This window comes from Apium graveolens, chromosome 4 (genome assembly GCF_009905375.1).
Source record: "Apium graveolens cultivar Ventura chromosome 4, ASM990537v1, whole genome shotgun sequence".
In the NCBI taxonomy this organism is placed as follows: Eukaryota; Viridiplantae; Streptophyta; class Magnoliopsida; order Apiales; family Apiaceae; genus Apium; species Apium graveolens.
Window position 1 is genome coordinate 48905191 of NC_133650.1, and position 22433 is coordinate 48927623.

The window sequence follows — 22433 nt, forward strand, 5'->3', positions numbered from 1 at the left end:
TCTTACATTTATAGCAATAGATATAATAACGTTTCAATACATGAGGCTCCATACGGCAACATTGTTTTGCAACCTTTTTTGTGATAATTGTTGCAGTACATGGGGTTAAGCAACATATTTCGAGTTAATTGCAACATATTTCAAGTTAATTATAATATATTTTATTATTAAATTTGAAGTATATGGCAACCATTTTACCTTTTAATGCAACACAGTTTTTTTTTTAAAAAATGGGCATGACCTTTAGATTTTATTAATATCCACCAAATTTAATTAGCATATCATAAAAAAAATCCAACAATCCAACAAGTAATAAAGTATTATTCAGTGACAATTCGTTTACATTGATATTCAGAGACAATTGTACATCCTCAAAGTTATGCTAAACAATTTTAATTATGAAAAATTAAAACAAAGTTAAAGCCTTGTTGCTTGCTCCATCTACATCCTCGTCGTATATTGGAATAATTGTCTCTGAGTCATCTCCGAGTCTGGTCATTGTCTTTTCCAATTTTTGTACAAGTTTTTAGCACCACTCATAGACCTACACTAGACCTACACTGTAACCAACATAACATATAAGTATTAGTATTAATTCGAACATTTAATAAAATATATAACATTATTTGGATTTAGAAGTGATTGTGAAATAACAATTAAAAAAGTTTGCAAAAATGGTAAAATTTAACACGGCCTTAATCAAATAACCATATATCAAACAAAATGGTAAAATTTGACAGAAGTTTAAACAACTTACCAACTTACCAGAGCATAAATACAACCAGCTAAAGCCATAGGAAAAAATACATGTGTGTGTATTATCCAACTAAATCATAGTGGAAGAGCTGTAGATGTGGAGGCCATAATAAGGAATATCAGATATGCATGTCCCATAATTTTTCTAGTATAACAGATATGATGACTTGATTATTGTAACTCCCACTTGTGCAAATTCAAAAATTGCTATAATCACATATACATATACAACCCGAAATGAGCATCACTTGTAACCATATATCTATACACAAGCCATGCAAGTATCTAGTTTCTGTGATCACTATCAGTCTATTACGCACCTAATTGAAGACCTCTTCCCCTGTTCTATTCCATTACCCAGTCCTTCTTTTAAACATCCATTGGTTGCCCTGCAGTCCTTATCAGACCAACAAGTCTCATCCTTCACCTTTCCACTCGGCTAGATGGGGTTCAGGATAATAACAGCTCCAGAAGACACATCTACAACTCGACTGACACTATCTTCAAGACACGCTTTAAGCACATTCAGCGTACCTTTTACAACAGGCTCAACTAACTCAACCTACAGAATAGCTCTTAGATAGTAAATAATGACAGATATTTGTTCATATGCGACACAGAGTGATATTGATTATGACTGAAACCGCACCAGGCCTGCATGTCAATTTTTTATTAGGCCTAGAGTCCCAATTACCCCTCCCCCGAAGATTTGTGTGTGTGTATTCTGCACGCTGTAGCAAGTCCATAGGCCAAACTATTCATTCATAATCAAGCTAAGCATTGTAACTTTTATTTTCTTGTTTGAAAAGCCCAAAAAAATTCTCACACTAGGCATGCGGATTATAAAATCATCCCTGACCAGCGGTAAAATAGTTAAACCACCAATATTGTAAGACCAATTCTCTGAGAACAAAGACGGTGACAGAGCCCACTTATAACATTTAACATGTCCAACTGGATTTCCAAATTGTCTGTCCGTCCCACCACCATATATGTCCCTCCAATATATATCCTTTCAGTACTTATACCCATATTATTTCTTTATATAAATCGATCCCAATCTGATACATTCTACTTCTAGCAAAAACTAAAACACAAAAAAAAAGACAGAAAGAGACAGAAATTAAATTACTTGATTCTAATTTAATGAAAACCACTAAAGCATTCTAGGAACCAAAAGAACTATAATAGTATACCTGTTTGCTTGTCGTGGTTTCAGTATTTTTGTTAATAACTGTTAGCCAAAGCCAAAGCGACCAAATTGAGATGTCCCTCCAGACTCTGATATTTTACCTTGAGCAGAAGATGCTTCTTTTGATGAGTCGATTTGATCCAATTCTGTCGAGAAACCACCCTGCAAAGAGAAAGTCAGGGACTGGGATTTGTAAATGTAATACTCGTGAAAATACTAACAAGAAAGAAAGGGTTACCTATTGGTGAGTTTTTATCCTCTCAGAATTGTAATTTAATTTAATTCCTTATCATCGAATGATAAGGAGTCGTCAAAAAAAAGAGTACGAAATGTTTTACCTATCCAAGGGAATCCATGTTATAAAAGATGGCAACCTTTCCACTTTTGCTAACTTGATATGTCTCCCTGCAGTAGGTAGCAAGGTCATAGTTGCAAAACAATGTCCTCCACCAATAATACTGATGTCATTTTCTTTGTTATTTGTATAAATAACATATCGCCTCTCCTTCCTTGAACTATTCTTGTTATCGACACTTGTGGTATCTCTTCTTTCAACATATTTGTTCTCATATAATAACACTTGCTTAATTTATTCTTAATAAACAAGTATAGAAACACCTTTATATGACCTAGGCGATTGGACACAAGTTCTTTCTTTAACGAGTCAATATCTAACAAATTATCTGAAAGTATTAACAAACTATCAGAACACATAGCAGACAAAAAGTCCAAAATACAAATTCTATTTTTACAATGACGAGTGATACCTCACAATTTCATACCACCGCCATTCCAAACAAATCCCAATACAACTCGGAACCGATAAAAACAAACTATTGACACATAAAAATGATTTAATAAATAAACCCTAATTAACAAATAGTGTAACATCGAAAAAAGATCCCAAATACAAAATGACATATAAACAGAAAAGTAAGTAAGGAGGTAAAGTAAACAATAATTAACAATAATCAACCAAATTTAATTTTCTCCTAAATTAATTTTAGTGAATTGGAACAAATTTAGGGAAGATGATTTGGGGAAAAAATACATACCGTTCAAGATTTATTCTTCTCCGAAATTTAATCTTCTTTGAGCTTTAGTCTTTACAAAAATTTAATCTTCAGTGTTTGACAGAAATATTTCAGCAAAGATTTAATCTTTCGCCGCTGTGGAGATTGTTTGACAGTCTGTGTTTTTCGAGTGTGTGAGTGCGGTGAAGACGCTTGTGAGTTTTGTGTAAGTTTATTTTTTTTGTTTTTTTATTAGACAGTCGGGAAAACAACTTTAGCAAGCCCGCTCACAAGTTTTGAACAAGCCCGCCTAACTTTTGGGCCCAAATATCTGATCTACTATAACGATTATATAATGTATTACAATAACATGTATTTTGTAATGACCTCCAAATTTTTTTGATTTAATTGCAAATTAAAATTCCTTGCAATAGACAGGAAATCACCTTTCAATAGCAACGTTTTTTAGATAATTTTTAAAAATCTGGTTGCGAAAGCCAATCTTTGGTATAGTGCGATATGTTGATGATTTTGTTATAAGTATAATTCCAGGTTTCAATTGATAATGCTAGGGAATAGTGTTGTGTATATAAGATGTATATTTAGACCGATAGTCGGTCAGTATAAGTTTATGAAAACCCGGAATTATTCCGAAGATGCTTTGGACGAATAAAGACCGTACTTATATTATTCCAAGGGACTTAATATCCTCTTGCGAAGTATTAAATACCTCGAATTTATTTAAAACGATTTTCAAATATCGTATTCCCTCCACATTTATTTAATTATTCGAACGGTGAATATTATTTCAAATATCCATTTAAAAGGAGAAGTATTCTCTGACGATTACTTTATAAATAATTTAAATTATTTAATACTTATTTAAAATTTAGTTTAATTACTTAAACATAAATCAGTTGAGAAATATTATTTCAAATATTCTTTTAAAGTAGAAATTATTCGAGATTTAGTTATTTAATAATTTTTTAAATTATTAAATATTTAGTAAGTGATTTTGTATGATTTAAAAATTATAAATCTTATTTTTAAATATATTCAGAGTATCAAAAAATCATTCTAGTACTTTCATATCATCAAAAAATATTATTTTGACATATTTTAAATATTTTGACCATAGTGTCAAAAGAAACTCCCCCTCATTTATTTATCATTTGACAACAGTCAACTCACATTATCATAATACTTCCACCAAAAATTCTCGGAAGTATGTATATATATATATATAAGTGTGTACCTATCAACAACAATACGCTTGGGAAACAATATAAGTTCCAAATATATGATATGATTCTTAAATGACAGGGGAGGGGTAGAGATCCAGTACTTTGTGTATTGGGAAGACTACTAATTTTTATTCCGCATTAGAAGGTATCGTGTATACTGAGGGACATGCAAAGCATGCAAAATATATCCGGGAGTAAGGGGAAGCATATAAAGCCCGAATGCGGCTAGGGTGACAACCAGGAGTAAGGAAATCGTCCTCTTACATGTAGAGAACAATAATAATATTCTGCTATACGATCGATCATCGTATAGTAGAGGCTCTGATGAATCTCCTATTTTTTCAATTGGAATTGAGATGCAATTTCGTAACCCAAGCCTAGGTGATGGGTTTACCATTAAGGTATTTGCAGACTAATTAAGTCAATAAAAGACGTTGTTTCGAAAAGAGGTGTATATCACCAAGAAATCTATTCACCTGAGTAGATAATACTATCGAGAGCATTGGCAAGATATTTTGATATATATAAAATATTTGATTTGATTTATAAATAAAAAGGTGTATACCACCGAGATTTCAATCTTCCTATTATACGATAAAGTATGGAAGTATTATTTTACTTTAACAATCATTTTCAAACTATTTTATATCATTGGTGAGCATTATTGCTCATTCTTGATTTCTTTTAAAAAATGTAACAACATAAGAAATAACCAGAATATCGATGAGAGATTTAGTAGCCTGCAACCGCGAGGAAAAATCCTTGCAGTATTGCTATGAAATCCAGAACATTCAGATAGGTATAAGATATTAGTAAGAATTATCGTAACTTCATGTAGAGGTGACGAATAATTGTTTAAGATCCTATAAAGTATATTTGAGTTGAAATAATAGATGATACTTGGTGTACATCATTTCTAAGGCTATAACTTATGTGTGTGTGTGGGATTGGGGATCTGCGATATGGAATTATTGGATTATTGAGTTAATATAGGTTATACATGATTGAAGAATTGCGCGACGACCCAGATTCACGACCCCGAATTTGGGGGCGTTACACGTACCATCCAATGGGACCATCCACGTGAAATCAAGTGTATTGTATTAATGACATGGTTGCAATATTTTTTAGCAACAAAGATAGAGTTATAGGTAATTTAGCATACCTAAGAGCACTGGGATGCTGCATAAATACGCGTCTCGCTGTCTAGGAGCTAAAGCAGTACAATGCTCATATATCCAAACTTGGACCAAATATGCATTCGACAAATAAATACTTTATGTACGCATGAAACATGGATTCTGAACCCTACAGTATGAAGTATATGGGGGAATATATACATGTAACAACATCATGCACCCGCATAGCTCGGTCTTATATCCAATGTTGGCTGAGCACAGGCGCTGGTAAAGATAAGCAAGACATGCACTGTCCAAGCTATAAGTACCGAGTTGACGCCAAATGGACTTAGATGTGGTAGAAGTTGCTTTTTTTTACCCTTACCCATTTTATGGTTTTCAATTGCAAGTAATGAGACATTTATAGGGCCACATAACATTTAGGTAACAATGGATTCATACAGTACTTCATGAACACACTATCTAAGTAGTCAAATCATTCTGAAAATTATCATAATAAATTCGTACAATACTTCTTAAAGACACTATATAATACAAAATATGAGAATAATAGAGTACAATATCACAATACAATATTTGAATATATTCTTTCAAAAATGATATAACGCATTGCATTATTTATCATATTTTGAACCTCTGATCATATTATTCTTACTCATCATTAGACAAGTAGCAATCAGAAATGTATCCAGGAATCTTAGTGAAATGATGATACATTCTTCCACTGTGATGGTCGCCATCTTCAACAAACTCCCTACATTTTGTTTGTAGATCCTTCCGGTTTAAGCGCATCCTCATTCGATTCTCTTTCTCTCTTGCACGAAATAAGGCTAATTCCAGCTGTTGAGGGGTGTCTCGCTGCATGTGTATGGCGTGTTGTTTAGTTATTCGTACTTCATACTCTTGACATTGGGCTACACATCTTTGCAAACACCCTGCACGCCATTCCCACTCCCTATACATCGTGATTACTGAACCTCTTGAATAACGTAAATTTGGATTCATTGAATACCAAAAATCGTCATCACACAATAATTTCCAACTCATAGCTCAAATAATATCACTAGGATTGTAACTCATTTTTCTTCATTTAATATATAACATCAACTGCCAAACACCGTCCTATTTAGATAATAAATAAAGATGAAAGGCCACTTCATTTTCACTGTATTTTTAATAAAAAATTCATAATACATTATCAAATCAAAAACTATTGTAGCTATTCATGAAGCAGAAATGCCTGTAACATTCACGTGCTTCTTAATTTCCATACCGCTTTCAATAAATTAATTGACTTATCAAGTTATACAGTTTTTCCTACTTTTGCAGCATTTGACAAGACTACTCATTTATTTTGTTGCATTCAATCTATTTTTGGCACTGAACTTTTATGTAACATGTCATATTTCACATGATTGGCAGTAATGACACGTACATCAATAAAATTAACAGCCTGTACATCTTCGTTACTTTTCTCATCCACAACTGTTATGCTTATCAAAATTTTTATTAACTTTTCATTATCACCCAACTACTTATACTATATAAATTTTACACCCATCACTAGTACAAAAATGACTTTTAGCCACAGTCAAAATTGGCATTTAGCGTCGGTTTTTCAGCATGGTATATGCAGGGGACGCTAAAGGTATATTCTTTTTGCGTCGGGTAATTAGGCGACACTAAAAGTTTTTAGCGTCGGTTAGATGACCGACTCAAAATTGCCATTAACCGACGCTCTTGCTTGGACAACTGCGTCGGTCCAATAAAGTGCCGACGCTGGAAGTTGTAATAAATGCGTCGGTTTATCAAAACACCGACGCTGAAAGTTAATATTAAAGGCGTCGGTTGTTAAAATTGTCGACGCTATATGTTTATGTTAAAGGCGTCGGATGTTGAAAAAGCCGACGCTATATGTGTATGTTATAGGCGTCGGTTGTTCAATAAAACCGACGCCTAAAGTACTGTAAAAAAATAAATATTCTTTTCGTTTTTATTGATATCCTGAACCTGCTTTTTACAAATACCAGCATTCCCACAAATATAACTGAATAATAAAGTTAACTAGGAATCAAATTGAATTTAAAGTAGGTCTCAAGCTATCTTTTCATACACACATTGAACAAAAAGTACGATACATTGAATTTTAAATACAATCAAAATATTTTTGATAAAGTAATAAATGACAATGTGTTCCCAAAAAATATTAATGTTCGTTTGGCATCATCGAATTAGCAATATTGATGTTGAAAAATCCAGCAAATCATCATTTAGCTTGGGAGGTCCAACACTCAAGAATCTCAGCAAAGTCCAGCACCTACATAATATAGTCACACATATACAATATTAGTTAGTAATATTTTGGTACATAATTAGCAACATATATAAGATTGTATGTCTCATTTTTCTAGATTTGTCTAAAGTTATTATCGTACCTGATTATAAACATTCGACAATAAAAAATTTTGCCCAAAGCTCTCGAATCTCATTGATTTCCTAAGTATATCTTCTTGAACCAAATCCCTTTCAAATAGAAATGAAAAATAGTATCCACATTCATAATAAGATTGATCAGCTCAGTGGATGATGTCAAAATGCTTAAGACCTGGTAAGGTAAAGAACAGAGACATATACAGCGTAAGTAAACGGAAATCACAACCAATAGATTTTGGAATTTAAAAAAAAAATAAAAATTAGAAGTAAAGCCCCATATATAAGCCTGCCAGAAGTATCCAATCAGTGCCTTCACATTGACAAACATCTTAATACAACTATAAAAGAGAAAAAATAGCAAATTAGCATTGAAGATAGCCTTTCCTTAGTTTCTTGTATAATTCAACACAAATAGCTTTCTACAGTGGTCAATTCAAGTTCAGATGTATCCATTTAACATATTTACCAAGATCACTGGAGCAAATTACGCTTCTACGTACAGTCTAAGCAAGACCATGGTAGTGCGCTAGCTACAGAACAACCGAATTTATGTTTTACTATTTGTCCTCTTATGTTCTGCTTAGCCAAGAAAAAACATAACAAATTGACTTGGTCAAGATATATGTATAAGCACCACCTCTTAATCAGCACTCAGTTATTATTATGAAGTCTACCATAAATAGAAATCTGATGTTCCACCATACTATTTAATTCTAACTAGCCTTAGACCACTAAATAGAGAAAAGAAGCTTCGTTGCTGAAACAAATTATAACATCCTTTGCATATTTAACAATCAGTACATACACAAAAAGATATGGAACCGATTGAAAACAATCAAACATAAATAGGACGCCCTGAATCACAGTATTAAATACATGATAGAAATTCTAGTATTCCATGAAAACTGTAATATAACCAGTAGTTAACTGCCTAAGATAATGATACTACTTCCTAACTAATACTAGATCTTACCTCCCAACATACATTATTTTTAAATATTTAGTTATTTTCAGGAGTTAAACAAATTCATAAGTTATTAGCACTTTAAACACTTTTATTTAAGCACCATAAATAAAAACTCAGGGTTTCAATTTCATTCTGCTCCACATTCCCTAAATCATATTCTGTGCAAAATTAGCAACTCCATCTAGTTGTCAATGGTATCTACAGATGTTAAAGTATGTAATATCTACATTTTTATTACTGAACAAATAATCAAACAACTAACAGAAACAGAAGTGAGAAGATGTAAGATGTGCAACCTTATACTTTCGCAACTGTACTCTGCAATATTCCTAACCAAATCTCAAAGTTTCGTAGTTCAGATTATATTATCTATTGAAGAGTCATTTCTTCGTTGTTACACATCGGCCTGTTTTTAGTAAAGAAAAGGTGAATTTAGAATTGAAGCTAAACACTGCAATCTTTTAATTCCTCCTCAAAAGCAGGTTAAAAACCTTCTCCAACACCATTCCTAGTTCATCAGTGTTTTCTAGAAAACAGGCGAACCAATAGTTACCAGTGACTCTGTCCTCCTGGAGAGGGATTGCAAGCTTAATACTCTAAATAGGTGTTCAAATACAAACTAAGGCTATACACTATAGCAAAAATATCAATTAGTACTACCAAACCTAAATATACTACAAATTAGATAAGATTACCATAGTTCTAGTGAACCTAATACACGCAATAGTGATTTATAATAATAGAGAAGCTGGTCAGGAAATCAAACCTTTGATACCATCTGTACAATTGCCTCTGTGTCGGTATGGAGAAACTTGTGAGCAAATCCAAGAAAATGCATAACCAAGGAACTATAAAAAAAAGATAGTTGATCAACACAAAGCCTTGCCAGGAACTCGAATAGCCACTTGAGAGAGACCGTGAATCCATTTTAGTACCATTACTTGACACCCCAGCAGTTGCATCAAGACCGGAAAAATCTTCAAAGCTAATGTTCCAAGGTTCTGTATAGTTAATCCAAAGGGAAAACACTTGAGATGCATTCTTGATAGAAGTCTCCATTGGGAAATATATAAACATCCTCAATATAAAACGGTACAATGGCCTATTAATCAACACATTCCATGAACCATTAGAGCGAAGACCCACATCCCCAACTTAAAAACATCAACACCCCATGATTTACCCCACCTATGACTCTCAACAGATGCAACCTTATCTGATCCATCAGCGAGGTTCATTGAAACCAAATTAAGATACTTCACAAAGACATTCACAAACTACATTCACTCTTCTGCTCACCTCCACCTCTCTTAGCTTGTGCAAATACCGAAATCGAATACGCCCAATTCTCAAACCTAAACCTCTTACTCTCACTACTCGTAACCTTAACCGTCTCAAAACTCTCACTATTCCCCTTACAAACAGGATAATACGCAAACCAAAACATATAATACTCAAAAACATTTAACCTAACTTCATTTAAACAACCAGCATTACTCGAAACCCTACCTCTAAACAACGGACAAAGTTCCGATAAAACACTAACCTCCCTCTCATTACGAAACATAAACTGCATCCACTCCGGTAATCGCTCCATCGGAAACACATACTTAACCTGCGATAAATGATCAGCTGATAAAATCGAAGAAATTAAAACACTATTCGGCGACAAAAAGCTAAAAACTTTACAATTAAGCTCAGAATCATTAGAATTAGTGATTATATCGATCCAACCGTTAGGTTTTCGAGACGAAGAGTCTTCGAAACCGAAGAGTTTACAAATTAGGGTTGGGAAAGTGATGGTGAAGAAGTATTTGTTCTGTTCGGGTGTTCGATTGTTTAGGAACGCCTCGACGGCGGCGCAAGCATCGGTGATTTGCGCCGGCGATGTCGCGGCGATGATTGTGGCGGCGAGGTCGGTGGATTTGGATTGTGAGTCGGTGGCGTAGGAGTGAGATAACATGTTGTTTTGATTTGAGGAGAGAAAATAATATCGAATACGATTCGAGAACGACACGAAAACACGACGGACGAGGGGGAGGGGGGAATGTTAGGGTTTGGGAGATTTTAAATTGGGGGAGGAGGAAAAGGCGCCTTTTAAATGAAGATGGGGATGAACTACTAACTATAGCATGGATTGTAAACCACATGATGTATGTTTTTTTAATTTAATGTTTTTTAAATTAAAAAAAGTTGTCATATAAATTTATAAGGTAAAAAATTGATGGTTTGATTTTAATAATAATATATACGACGGTAAAGATAAGACTGACATAAAAGGGTATAATATATAACGGTTAAAAAAGGACCGATGTAAAAGGCTATATTATATACGTCGGGTATATAATTGTCGACGAAAAAGAGTAATTAGTGTTTGAAAATTAATTGAAAAGTTGAAGTAGCCAACTAATTTGAAACAATTGTTTTTCATAAAAGTGGACATTTATTTTTGAAACGGAGTAAACAAAATTCAATATTGTGTGAATATCAACAACATAGAAATATTATTACTTTTATTTTATTTAACATTTCGATATAAAAAAACAAAAAAAAATATTATTTTTGAAAGTCTTTTAACTTTAGCAAATATATCATAACTCAAATTAAAAAAGATTGTGAGATACATATGATAAATAGATAAATATGTGATTAAAAAATAATTATACAAAAATAAAAATTTAAAAGAACACCTTCAGTGTCGTGACATCCTTGATCCAATTAATTTTTTACTCTAATACTTTTAGCGTTGGTTAAATTAAAGCCCGTAGCATAAAGCAGAAATTTATAGCGTCGGCCAACTAGAAGCCCGTAGCACAAAGCATACTTTTTAGCGTCGGTTGTAAACGGCGACGCCATAAATACTTTTAAGCGACGGTTACTTACAGAACCGACGCTATTAACACTTTTAGCGTCGGTTAAATAATAACCGACACCAAATGTCGTGCACATATACCTATTTGTGTCGGTCAATCTTGCAACCGACGCAGGAAATACCTTTAGGCATCGGTTCTTTAAAGAACCGACGCTAAAACTACGTTGCAGAAAGTACTTTTTGTACTAGTGCATACACATATTTCATCCATACATTAATAGGATGTCATCGTCCAGAAATCACATGTAGTTGTTCCGAGAAAGAGACAACGATTATCGTAGTCTTAGGGTAAACGATCCAGAGGAGTACTTTGCTGGTGTACGCCGAGAAAGGCATTTCGACGTAAAGAATCTGAAAGTCTTATACATGATCTGATTGTTATGGGTTTAAGGGTTCCGCTTCGTCGTCCCCTAATCGTATATCCTCGCCCTGAAGAAACTCTTCCATGGTATGAATTTAGGCGAAAAGTGGTTAAAGTTGTGACTCATATTCAGAGGGAAAAAAACTGAATGTTGTTGCGTAGGAGTCATTATATGTTTCAACAGACACAAGATTCAGTTCGTACTTATGGTAGAGAGCTTACGGAAGTAGAGCAACACAAATCATTACAAAATGAGGATTACATTTCCGACGATTACATGTTTGATGAACAAATTTGACTAAAATGTTTTTCTTCTTATTTATGTTGTATTACTACTTTTACTAGTTTCATGACTTTTTTTCACTTTAATAGTTTCATTTTCAATTTATGGATGTACTATTTCACACGATTGCAGTACCATTTTCAGGCATTACAAATTGTCATGTTTTCTAATTTTTTTGAAAATATTTTTTTAATGCTCAAAATACGTCAAATATAAGTATACATCAAACAAATAATATTTTATATATTGTGTAGAACTGCACTTTTAAAATTCATGATTATAAGTCCTAGTCGAAAAAATATTTTCTTCGATGATACCCTTTTTGGATCAACTAAAACCATACAAAAATAATTTTTAATTAAAATAAAAAATTTCTACTAAAAATAGGTTTACATCACTTGCCAACAATTTTTTTTTAATATATATATAGAGAGAGAGACCCAAAACGCCACTTTTTGTGGGTATTACTGAAGAACCCCAGAAGAATCGACAATTTTTGTCCAAATTTGAATGGTTGTACCATAAAAAATTCAACGAATTAAACGTATAAACTTCCCATAAAAGGAATGGAGCCTGTATATGTTGCTGAGTTTTCACGGTTTAATTGATGCAAAGAAGATTATTGAAAGAAATTTTCTTTTTTGTAAATTAAAATATTTTGTGTCTATTTTATTCAAAAAATAAAATTTTACAAATAATAATTATATCTATCCATATTAAAATGTGTACAAAATTCAAAACCTGGGACAAAAAGAGAGAGTACGAAGCTGTGTAGTATGAGACATTTATTGTACTCCTTTTGTTTGTATGATACTTGTTGACCTTGGACTTTCTTTACCAACTCAACAAGATTTCTTTTACTAGATCAGCGTAGGTTTACCGTTCAGATGGAAACTAGAAGAGACATGATTGATCATTAAGATTGGTCTTCAAGACTGAGAGCAATAAGAAGCTTTTTGATTCAAATAATTGCACCAAAGAACAATAACTACAGGGAATAAGACTCCCAAGAATCGTATACATTAGAGAATGTTATCTAACAAAAATTTAAAAAAAATGATTAAAAAAAAATTGGTTTCTCACAAATGGAGAAGGTTTGAGATCGGGTTGGACCAGCCCATGATCCATGGTCTTTTGTCTGTTGGAAGCACAAAGTTAAGCTCAAACATCTCCTTGGACAAGTTACCACTCTGACGTAAACCTACAAGGTTTGCAACTATGTCAGCACTCTCCTGTACATTCTTGGAATCATGTGGATTTGTCCAAAGCTTGTTAATGAACTGCATTCTCCTCTGCTTCCCTTCTAACGGAACTTCCCATTTTATGTATAAAGCTTCTCTTTCTTCCATACTCAGAAGAGCAGATAATCTCTTTGCAAGAAATTCTCTTTCGCGCCTCAATGCTTTAAGACTACATAGAAAACTGAAGCAATTAGTAAACATATCTTGTGCATATGTAACTTGTTGGAAATCAATACACAACAGTTTAAAGCAATTAGTAAACATATCTTGTGAACCAAAAAAGGGGAAAACCTTGAAGATATTGAGATTGTGGGCTCATCTCCTGTATGAGCTGGGGTTGCGTTACCAATTTCAGCCAAATGCTGCTGCAGCCAATTTAGTCGCCTGAGCTCTACTTCCAAGTATATTTGATCAGAAGGGTCACCTTTAAATAACAAGTAGAACTGAGTCCTATGAATTATAGAGACAAAACAAACGTCCCACAGCTCAATGATCTGCTGTCTTTGTTCCCTGAAAGTTGCAGTCCATGATATTGGAGATTCCACTTGTACTTGAGGCGTCATGGTTTCATCATTCTCCAAATCATACCCTGCTGCTTCATTTGCCTCCAGCTCAAGCACCTGGTTGAAGATTGTTGAATCAATCACTTTTCTAATATACATGAATATGAACAAATCAGAATAATTAAGGAGCTACATATGAAAAAAAAAGACAAGTCACCTGGCAAACAAGTAATTGCTTTTGGTATTGCAGCTTGGCAACACGTTCTTTGAGCTCTGTTACATATTGTCTAATACTTCTAACATTCTCTTCGGCTGCATTTTGAAACATCTTTTGCATTTTCTTCATGTTAACAGAACTTGTACGGCGATATGGAGTAGCTTCCTTTGATGATACATCACCACCATCCTCACTCTTTAGTGAGGATGGTGGTGATGTATCCTCACTCTTTAGTGGAGCATCTTTTTCCGAAACTAATGAAATTTCATTGGAACAGTTGTCGTCATTTTCTGGAGCTCTATTTTCTGTCTCAGACCCAAATACTTGCCTTGTAGATGATAATGGCGAACATGGAGATTTTATGAAGTTCTGCCGGTTTGCTGTGTTGTTTAATGATAAAGGAAGCAGCTTTTTCTTTTTGGAATGATTTTTAGTCTTCAAAGATGTTTCAGCATTACACGCTTGTTCTGCATTGCTTGGAAGAGACATGACCAGTTTATCAATAGACTTCTGAACATTCTCAAGCTGCTCCTCAAGCTCTGCAATATTACTTCCTTGTGAGTGAAGTCTGGTTATTTCTTCTTTTAGGTTGGCACTGATACTTTTGTTAACAGTAATACCACTTTCCACTTCAACTTCTTTAGGAGCTGTTCGAACTGCACACATATCTCTTATTTCTGCTTGTAGCTTAGCAATCGTCTCTGCAGCATCCTGGTTACCTTGTCTATGGCAAGCAACCTCTTTCTGCAATACTTCCAGAGCTCGATTTGCTTCCTGACCAAGCTGTTCCTGGAGGTGTTCAAGCTTTTTGATCTCATGCATAAGTGTGAAAGGAGCAGTAGAGGACTGCCTCAATGTCTGTCTTCCCATTGTATTTCTTGTCTTTTCCAGATGACCTGGCTCTTTGCCAATAAGGTTTGGTGATAATCCCCCGGAAAATGAGAGACATTTTTTAAAAATTGGACTGCGGGCCTCAGTCGGCTGAAAAACCTGGATCAAGAGATTACCACAAATTAATAAAAAAAAATCGCACAAAATAGACTTTAAGTGAGAGCTGAACTTGTATGTAGGTTTTTTTGAAGAGGAAGAGAGACCTGTGGTTCTTGAAGTTTTCGCCTCAGCTCATCAACCAGAGAATGTGCAAGATCTCTTTGAATCCTCAGTTCCTCAATTTCTTTCTCCATCTAAGTATGCAGGTCATAAAGTACATGATTAATTGTCTTTTAATCAATCCTACCATCTAAGTGTACGGGTTATAAAGTATATGATTAATTATCTTTTGATCAATCCTACCAGAAGCCTCTGCTAATGTACCTGCTGAATTTTGTAATCTTTTTCACTTAGTGGATCTGGTGTTCGTGCTGCTTCTACTTCTAGCCTAGCTACTTCCTTCTGTAAATGCTTAATCAGCTGTTTGTCAGATATAACCTGAATATAACAAATGGTTAGGGAAGCCTATTTTAATAAGAACAAATATACCATGCGTTAGTAATTGGATTACATACCATGTTTACTTGAGCATTATTCGTCACTTCCTTGGCTCGAGTAGCAAAGAAGAGTGTATTCCGGGATTGCTCCACATGGCTAGACGCAGGACTTAATGTGCATATGATGGCAGTGCGTGCATTACCTCCAAGTGAGTGCTGTAATATGCGTGTGAGCTTTGAGTCTCGATATGGAATATGACCGCTTCTTTTTCCAACACTACAAAAACAGTTTTTGTTCATTAATTGATATGTAGTTCGTTAAACATCAAGATGCTTTTTGAGAAATAGAACCTCTGTGTGGAGTTCAAAATTTTCTACCATCTATTCTGACGGTAGTGGTGATCTTGAAAATTCATTTTTATGGATCACCAAATTATATTGTTTAAAATAAACACTTGCAAAACTATTAATCGCATCTAACATGCAGAACATCAAAATACTTTAGGCTATTTATGCAACAAATTAAAAGTAAAATTGTAAAAGCATATTAGTTTAAAAGGAACAGAAATGAACGGAAGTAGGGAAGTAGTGAGAAAATTAAACCAAGAATTAATAAGGAGACTAGCAAAGAGCAGTTTTTCTATGAATAGAATCCGTTAATTAATATGACATCATATTCAAACAATCAGCGAAGCATACCTGAGTTTCCTGATTACAGTTGTAAGAGTCATTAAACTGAGATTAATATGGCATCCTTCTCTGAGCCTAACCCCGTCTGAATTTGTCTGTGAAGCTCTTTCACTTCCAGCTAAATCTACAAAGTTCTACATAAAATCAACATAAACACTCATATCAGGACTACATTAGCTAAGACTAGAGCAACTTCACTGCATAGCTACACTTGGTTCTATCCACTTCTAGTTAAATTAAAAAATGCATAAATGGATAAGAAAAATATGGCTATAGCCTCCACATCATCTTCTCATAGAAAAGATAGCGGGAAATGCATTTGGCGGATCAGTCTTAATTCAGAGATAAAAGTAGCTATAACCATTTTAGCATTAGCATTTAACATGTTAGGATAGAGTTAGTTATTGGAGTAATGTTATGACGAAAAAGGTTAATTTTTTTTACCAAGCTAGCAACATAAGATCTCACACAGTCTGAATTTTCACGGAGTGTGCTTTCGATTGTCTGCATGGAAAAGCAATACAAGGTTACATAGGTTTTATATATTTTTATTCAATCATCAAATAACATCTTTTGTGTCTGTAACTTGCCAGCCTTATTATCTGGTGAGATCTTGAGCTAGTATCATTTAGGGCAGTTTCCCCTACTTGCCTTTGTGCTGCAAAATGAACAAAACATTAACCAAATTATACAATATAAATTTACCTGCTATCAATGTCAAATTTAATTATTAAAATCTCAGTTCTTACCCTCACAAATACTGATCAAACTTTTTAAATGTTGGTCATCACTTGCTGTTTCCTCTACCAATTTCTCAACCACAGTTCCTTTCTGCATTAAGATATAACAAGACCTAAATTAGGCAAGGAAGAAAGTGAAAAATCATAAAACTCATCTACTCCCAAACAAAAATGATCGACTGTTACCTCTGGATCATCTAGAAGCTTTAGATTACGCCCAGAATCAGAATTCAGCAAGTCCCTGACATTTTCATTATAGATTTCAAGCCCTGAAATTCTTATTCGAAAATCTCTTTCCGGAGTCTGTTTTGACAAACAAAAAATTGCAAAGTCAGATTCCAGTTCTCATCAATAGTTTGAATTGTTTGCTTATGCCTCAGTAATCTAGATAGAAAAATAATGAAGCAAAGAAACATATATAACAGTAGCGACCACTTGCATTTAATTGCTTAGCAGCTTAGTTGAGCTAAGCCTGAAGCCTTCCCTTGTCCTTGGCAACAATATCTAATTCTCAGAATCAGACAGAAGTTTCCCTTGGATAATAACTTCTTTTTTTCATGTTTCACATTAGCTTTTTTATTTCAGGTCTTTGTAACTGAATACTTTATTACAACAAGAGATTAAGATGTAACTTACATTAACTATATGCTTGTAAATGTCATAAACAGCCTTCTCAGTGATCCCTCTCATTGTGTACGTCTTTCCACTGCTAGTTTGACCATATGCAAATATAGTTGCTGCAAAATATGGGATCGGAGATCAACCTTTTGAAAGTAGCAACAAACTATAAAACACAAAGTGAGCTAGATAATCTAGAAATGTATGTTTTACCATTAATTCCCATTAAAGCAGACAAAGCGACGTTCTTCACTCCATCTTCATACACATTTTCGGTATAAGAAGCAGGACCAAACACTTTATCTGAAAAAGGAGAAAAAAGAGGATGCAATTACTTTGGGTTTACATTATTAAAAAACAAATGCCCAACAAAATTAAACGTAGATGCGAGTTCTCTATTAGTTACCGAATGTGAATGAAGACGACTGAGCAACACGCTCATGATACGATGGTTGGTACACAATAGTGTGTTCATCAATGCATTCCCATGCCACCTGATCTTTCGTAGATTCCTCTCTTCTATTCAATGGTCTCAACCTAACCGTGACCACTATTTTATCTTCCCTATGTTTACTCCCTCCCGGGGTGGATGCAGGGGTCCTATCTATTTTTGAAACTGGTGTACCAGGGTTTCTAACGGTCATCTTAATTGTATGCTCAAACCCCAACCAAGAATCTTTTAATTGAAAAATAAAGGCAAGGCCCCGCGAACACGAGAGAAGCCTAAGCAATAAATCTGCCCTCAGTCAAATAATTATCTCTGCACAATACAAAAATCATATCAGTATATAAAATTGAAATTATAACCTGGAGATGCATCAAACATACGTATCACTTCTTTTCGGGGCCATTTGAATACTTCTGATTCGCGTGGTTCATTAACCATGAACAAAGCCTTCGTGTTTCAACATAAATTTCACACTAATAACAAAAACTAATCATAAATCACTAATAATTAATATTCTTCACACCCAATTAACACGGAGGATCAATAGGAACAAAACCCAAATCATATATATAACAATCACACAATAGAAGCGAATTTATTCAGCTAAATTATTCATTTCTTTTAAATAAATCAAAACTTTCAGATTTATTGCTACAAAATATAAATTATACACCAAATTGTTTAATTATTCCCACTTTCTCTTTATAAATTCAGCTTAAAATAAAATAAATTATTATATGAATCTACACGATTTAAGTATGAAATTCCACCAGAATCAAATGAATAAACCAGTTGCAATAAAATTAAAATCATAATATATATTTAAAAAAAGGATTACAATTTAAAATTAAATATATAGTAAAAGAAGAAGAATACGAAGTAGTTACCGAAAGCGAATAATTGGATCCGATCCAATAAGTTGGGAGCAAAATCAAGAAAGTACGTACACAAAATGTATGTATACAGGAGAGAGAGAGAGAGAGAGAGATGTAGTGGTGAGTTTGAAGATGGAGAATTTGTTAAGAGAACGGAGATGGAAGTTCATTAAAGAAACAACAAAGCTGGAGTGAGCGAGTGAGGGAGAAAGAGAGAGATACAAACAATATTTCCAAATTAACGGCTAGTTTTAAAATCTCAAAGGGGGTGTTTTCGTACTTTTGGGTTGGCCTTTATATCAGATTCATTCATATTATGCTGTTCTTTGGTATTACTGTTGCAAACAGTTTACATCAAAACATATACGTATCAAAAAAATTAACAAACAATCATCTGATTTTTACAATATCACTTTTTTCAACAGTAATTTTTCTAGCAGCACAATAATTTTTAAGAACAATCTCAAACAAAGCCATGAACCAATTATGTGTCTCTATACATTAATTGCCCCTATTTATTATTATTCAAGTCCAGTTCATAATTTTGAATAAAAGAGTCACACAATTCTTGTTCTACTCGTAACTAACTCTATATAATGCAAGGGTGTTAATAGAAACTGTTTTTGCCGTAATTGTTGACGATATATTTATGTTGTTATCTAATGAATGAATAATTTATTTGTTTATATGTATTAACATGAGTGATTAAGGTATGTTTGCAAGAATGAATTCGTGGAAATTAATAAATTATGTTAGTATACATTTTTTTCAATTTCATAATTAAATGATATTTGTAATATGTTAATGCTTAGAAAATAAAATAAACATAAGTGATTTTGTGTGCCTGATATATATCAATCACTCTAAATATAAAATAATTATTAATTTATTTTTTTATTATTTAATGTGTTTATGTGTTACAAATGTGATTGTTGAGTTATACTACATAGGTAATTGTAAATTTACTCACTGAATTACATATGATACTCTCCGTCCCAATAACTAACTATTTTGGGATGTTCCAACAGATTGTTAACATTTTCTAAAATAGCATATTATTTTTATAATTGCTCCAAAATTTACCTCTGCTTTCTTAATTTTTCTTCAACATTATTTATTTTTTCAATCTATGTGTCTAACAACGATGTTAACTATGTGACAGTGGCAATATATGATATATGTCATAAAATGATTTATAGTGAATTACAAATTGTACATATCTGTATAAATAGTTTATTCTATTTTTTATTTTATTGAATTTAATATAATATTTCGCCATTTCATGACGAGGTTAGATTGATGACAAATAAGAATATACGAGTATATATATATATATATATATATATATATGTGTGTGTGTGTGTGTATGTGTCTCTGTATTAATTATATATATATATTATATGTACGTATGTATACACATATGAATTATACAATAATGGATAATTTTTAATAAATGAATAATGACAAGGTGAATTAAATATTATATACATATTAATGTAGGGTTATAGTTGTCAAATGGTTTAATTTGCTCAACAAACTCCCCCAACGATGTTAACAACTTATGGGACAGTGGGAGTATATGATATATATCACATAATTATTAAAATTGAAGTATAAATCGAACATATATGTATAAATAGTATATTTTATATTTGATTTCATATAATTTAATATAATATTTGGTCATTTCATCGTGTTGGAGTACGATGTTAATTAAATTAATTACAAATAAGAATATATGAGTATATATATATATGTATGTATGTGTGTGTATGTGTATGTATGTGTGTGTATGCATGTATATATGTATGTGTGTGTATGCATGTATGTAGGTATGTGTTAGGATGGTGTTAAATTGATGACAAATAAAAATATAGGAGTATGCATGTATGTGTGTGTGTGTGTATCTATGTGTGTATGCATGTATGTATGTATGTATGTATGTATGTATATATGTATGTATGTATGGATGTATTATATATATATATATATATTGTATGTCTGTATGTATGCATTTATGTATGTATTAATGTATGTATGTATGCAAATATTAATTATGCAAAATGATGAGGTTAAATAAATATTTTATATAGATATTAATGATGCGTCAATTCATATATATTAATTGTGAGCAACAAGTATTATATAGATAGTAATAGTCTAACAAATATTAACTATGAGAATACATATGTATGTATGTGTGAGTACGATGTTAAATTGATGACAAATAAGAATGCATGAGTATGTATTTATGTATGTGGGTATGTATATGTGTACGTATATATGTATGTATGTATATATGTATGTATGTACGTACGTACGTATGTATGTATCTATATGTATGCATGTAATAATATATATATATATATATATATTATATGTATATATGCATTTACGTATGTATTAATATATGTATGTATGCAAATATTAATTATACAACAATTAATAAGTTTTAATGAATGAATGATGAGGTGAAATAAATATTATATAGATATTAATGATGCGTCAATTAATATATATTAATTATGAGCAATAAGAATTATATAGATATTAATAGTCAACTAACAAATATTAATTGTGATAATAAATATGAAATAAATATTATATACATATTAAATAGAGGCATAATCATCATATGAATTAAATTACTCATCAAAACCCCCTGTTGTTATACTATATATATAATAGATAATAGATTTGTCAATTGTATATTCTTTTTTTAAAAAATACTAACCATACGATGCACTTTTTTAAAAAAATTTACTTTTTTATTCTTTAAAATTTTATTTTTAAAATTTTTTAAAGTACATACATATTGTTATTTTTAATGTTGTTGAAATATTATTTTTATTTTCAATAACTTGTTATAATATTATTGCAACAAATTTGCAGATATTCGGAAATATACGAATATGAAATTGAATTACAGCTATGTGTATTAAAATATCTAATCATATTTAATCTACTGTTATATCATTATATCATATTTTGGTGTTTAAATAGTAGTTGAACTATATAATCCTTTTATATTTATTATTTTATAAATCTCTAATCATATTCCATCTAGGATTCTATTATGATATAATATCGCAATTGGTGTCTGAATAGTACTAGAACAATGTAATCATTTCTTATTTATGATTGTATTAAGAATATATTTATTTTAATAAGATAAAATCTTAATTATTTATTTTTATTTATATCCGATCAACGATTGAGATTGTTTGACCAAAATTTTGGATAAGAAGTCACTTACGCTTATTATATATAAATGATATAATAAGAGTAAAAGTTTCATGGAGACCACCTCTTGATGGGAGACCTTGGAAATTCTGCAAGTAAAATCTTGCATAACAACATTGTAAACATATTATTTTGTGAATCATGTTCTGCAAATATCATTATTTTATTCAA

General features: G+C 32.3%; 1 protein-coding gene and 1 long non-coding RNA gene across 3 annotated transcripts; both read right to left on the reverse strand.

The window, feature by feature from the left end:
- Positions 1-306: 306 nt before the first annotated feature.
- Positions 307-2312, reverse strand: LOC141716730 (uncharacterized). 2 transcript variants are annotated; one of them, XR_012573318.1, is made up of 4 exons: positions 2187-2312; positions 1953-2110; positions 1077-1318; positions 307-560 (listed from the first exon to the last, which is right to left on the reverse strand). It is a non-coding gene; the product is annotated as an uncharacterized LOC141716730 (long non-coding RNA). The 2 variants fall into 2 exon arrangements; XR_012573319.1 differs by lacking the exon at positions 1077-1318.
- A 10895-nt stretch (positions 2313-13207) lies between these two features.
- LOC141717973 (kinesin-like protein NACK1) lies at positions 13208-19267 on the reverse strand. Its single transcript, XM_074520286.1, has 15 exons — positions 19032-19267; positions 18103-18456; positions 17910-17999; positions 17715-17815; positions 17265-17381; positions 17088-17169; positions 16929-16996; positions 16783-16842; positions 16348-16472; positions 15727-15925; positions 15536-15649; positions 15316-15405; positions 14222-15211; positions 13793-14121; positions 13208-13670 (listed from the first exon to the last, which is right to left on the reverse strand). Exons 2-15 carry the CDS (start codon positions 18338-18340, stop codon positions 13340-13342), a joined length of 2934 nt encoding a protein of 977 aa, XP_074376387.1. The 5' UTR covers positions 18341-18456; positions 19032-19267; the 3' UTR covers positions 13208-13339.
- Positions 19268-22433: the final 3166 nt, after the last annotated feature.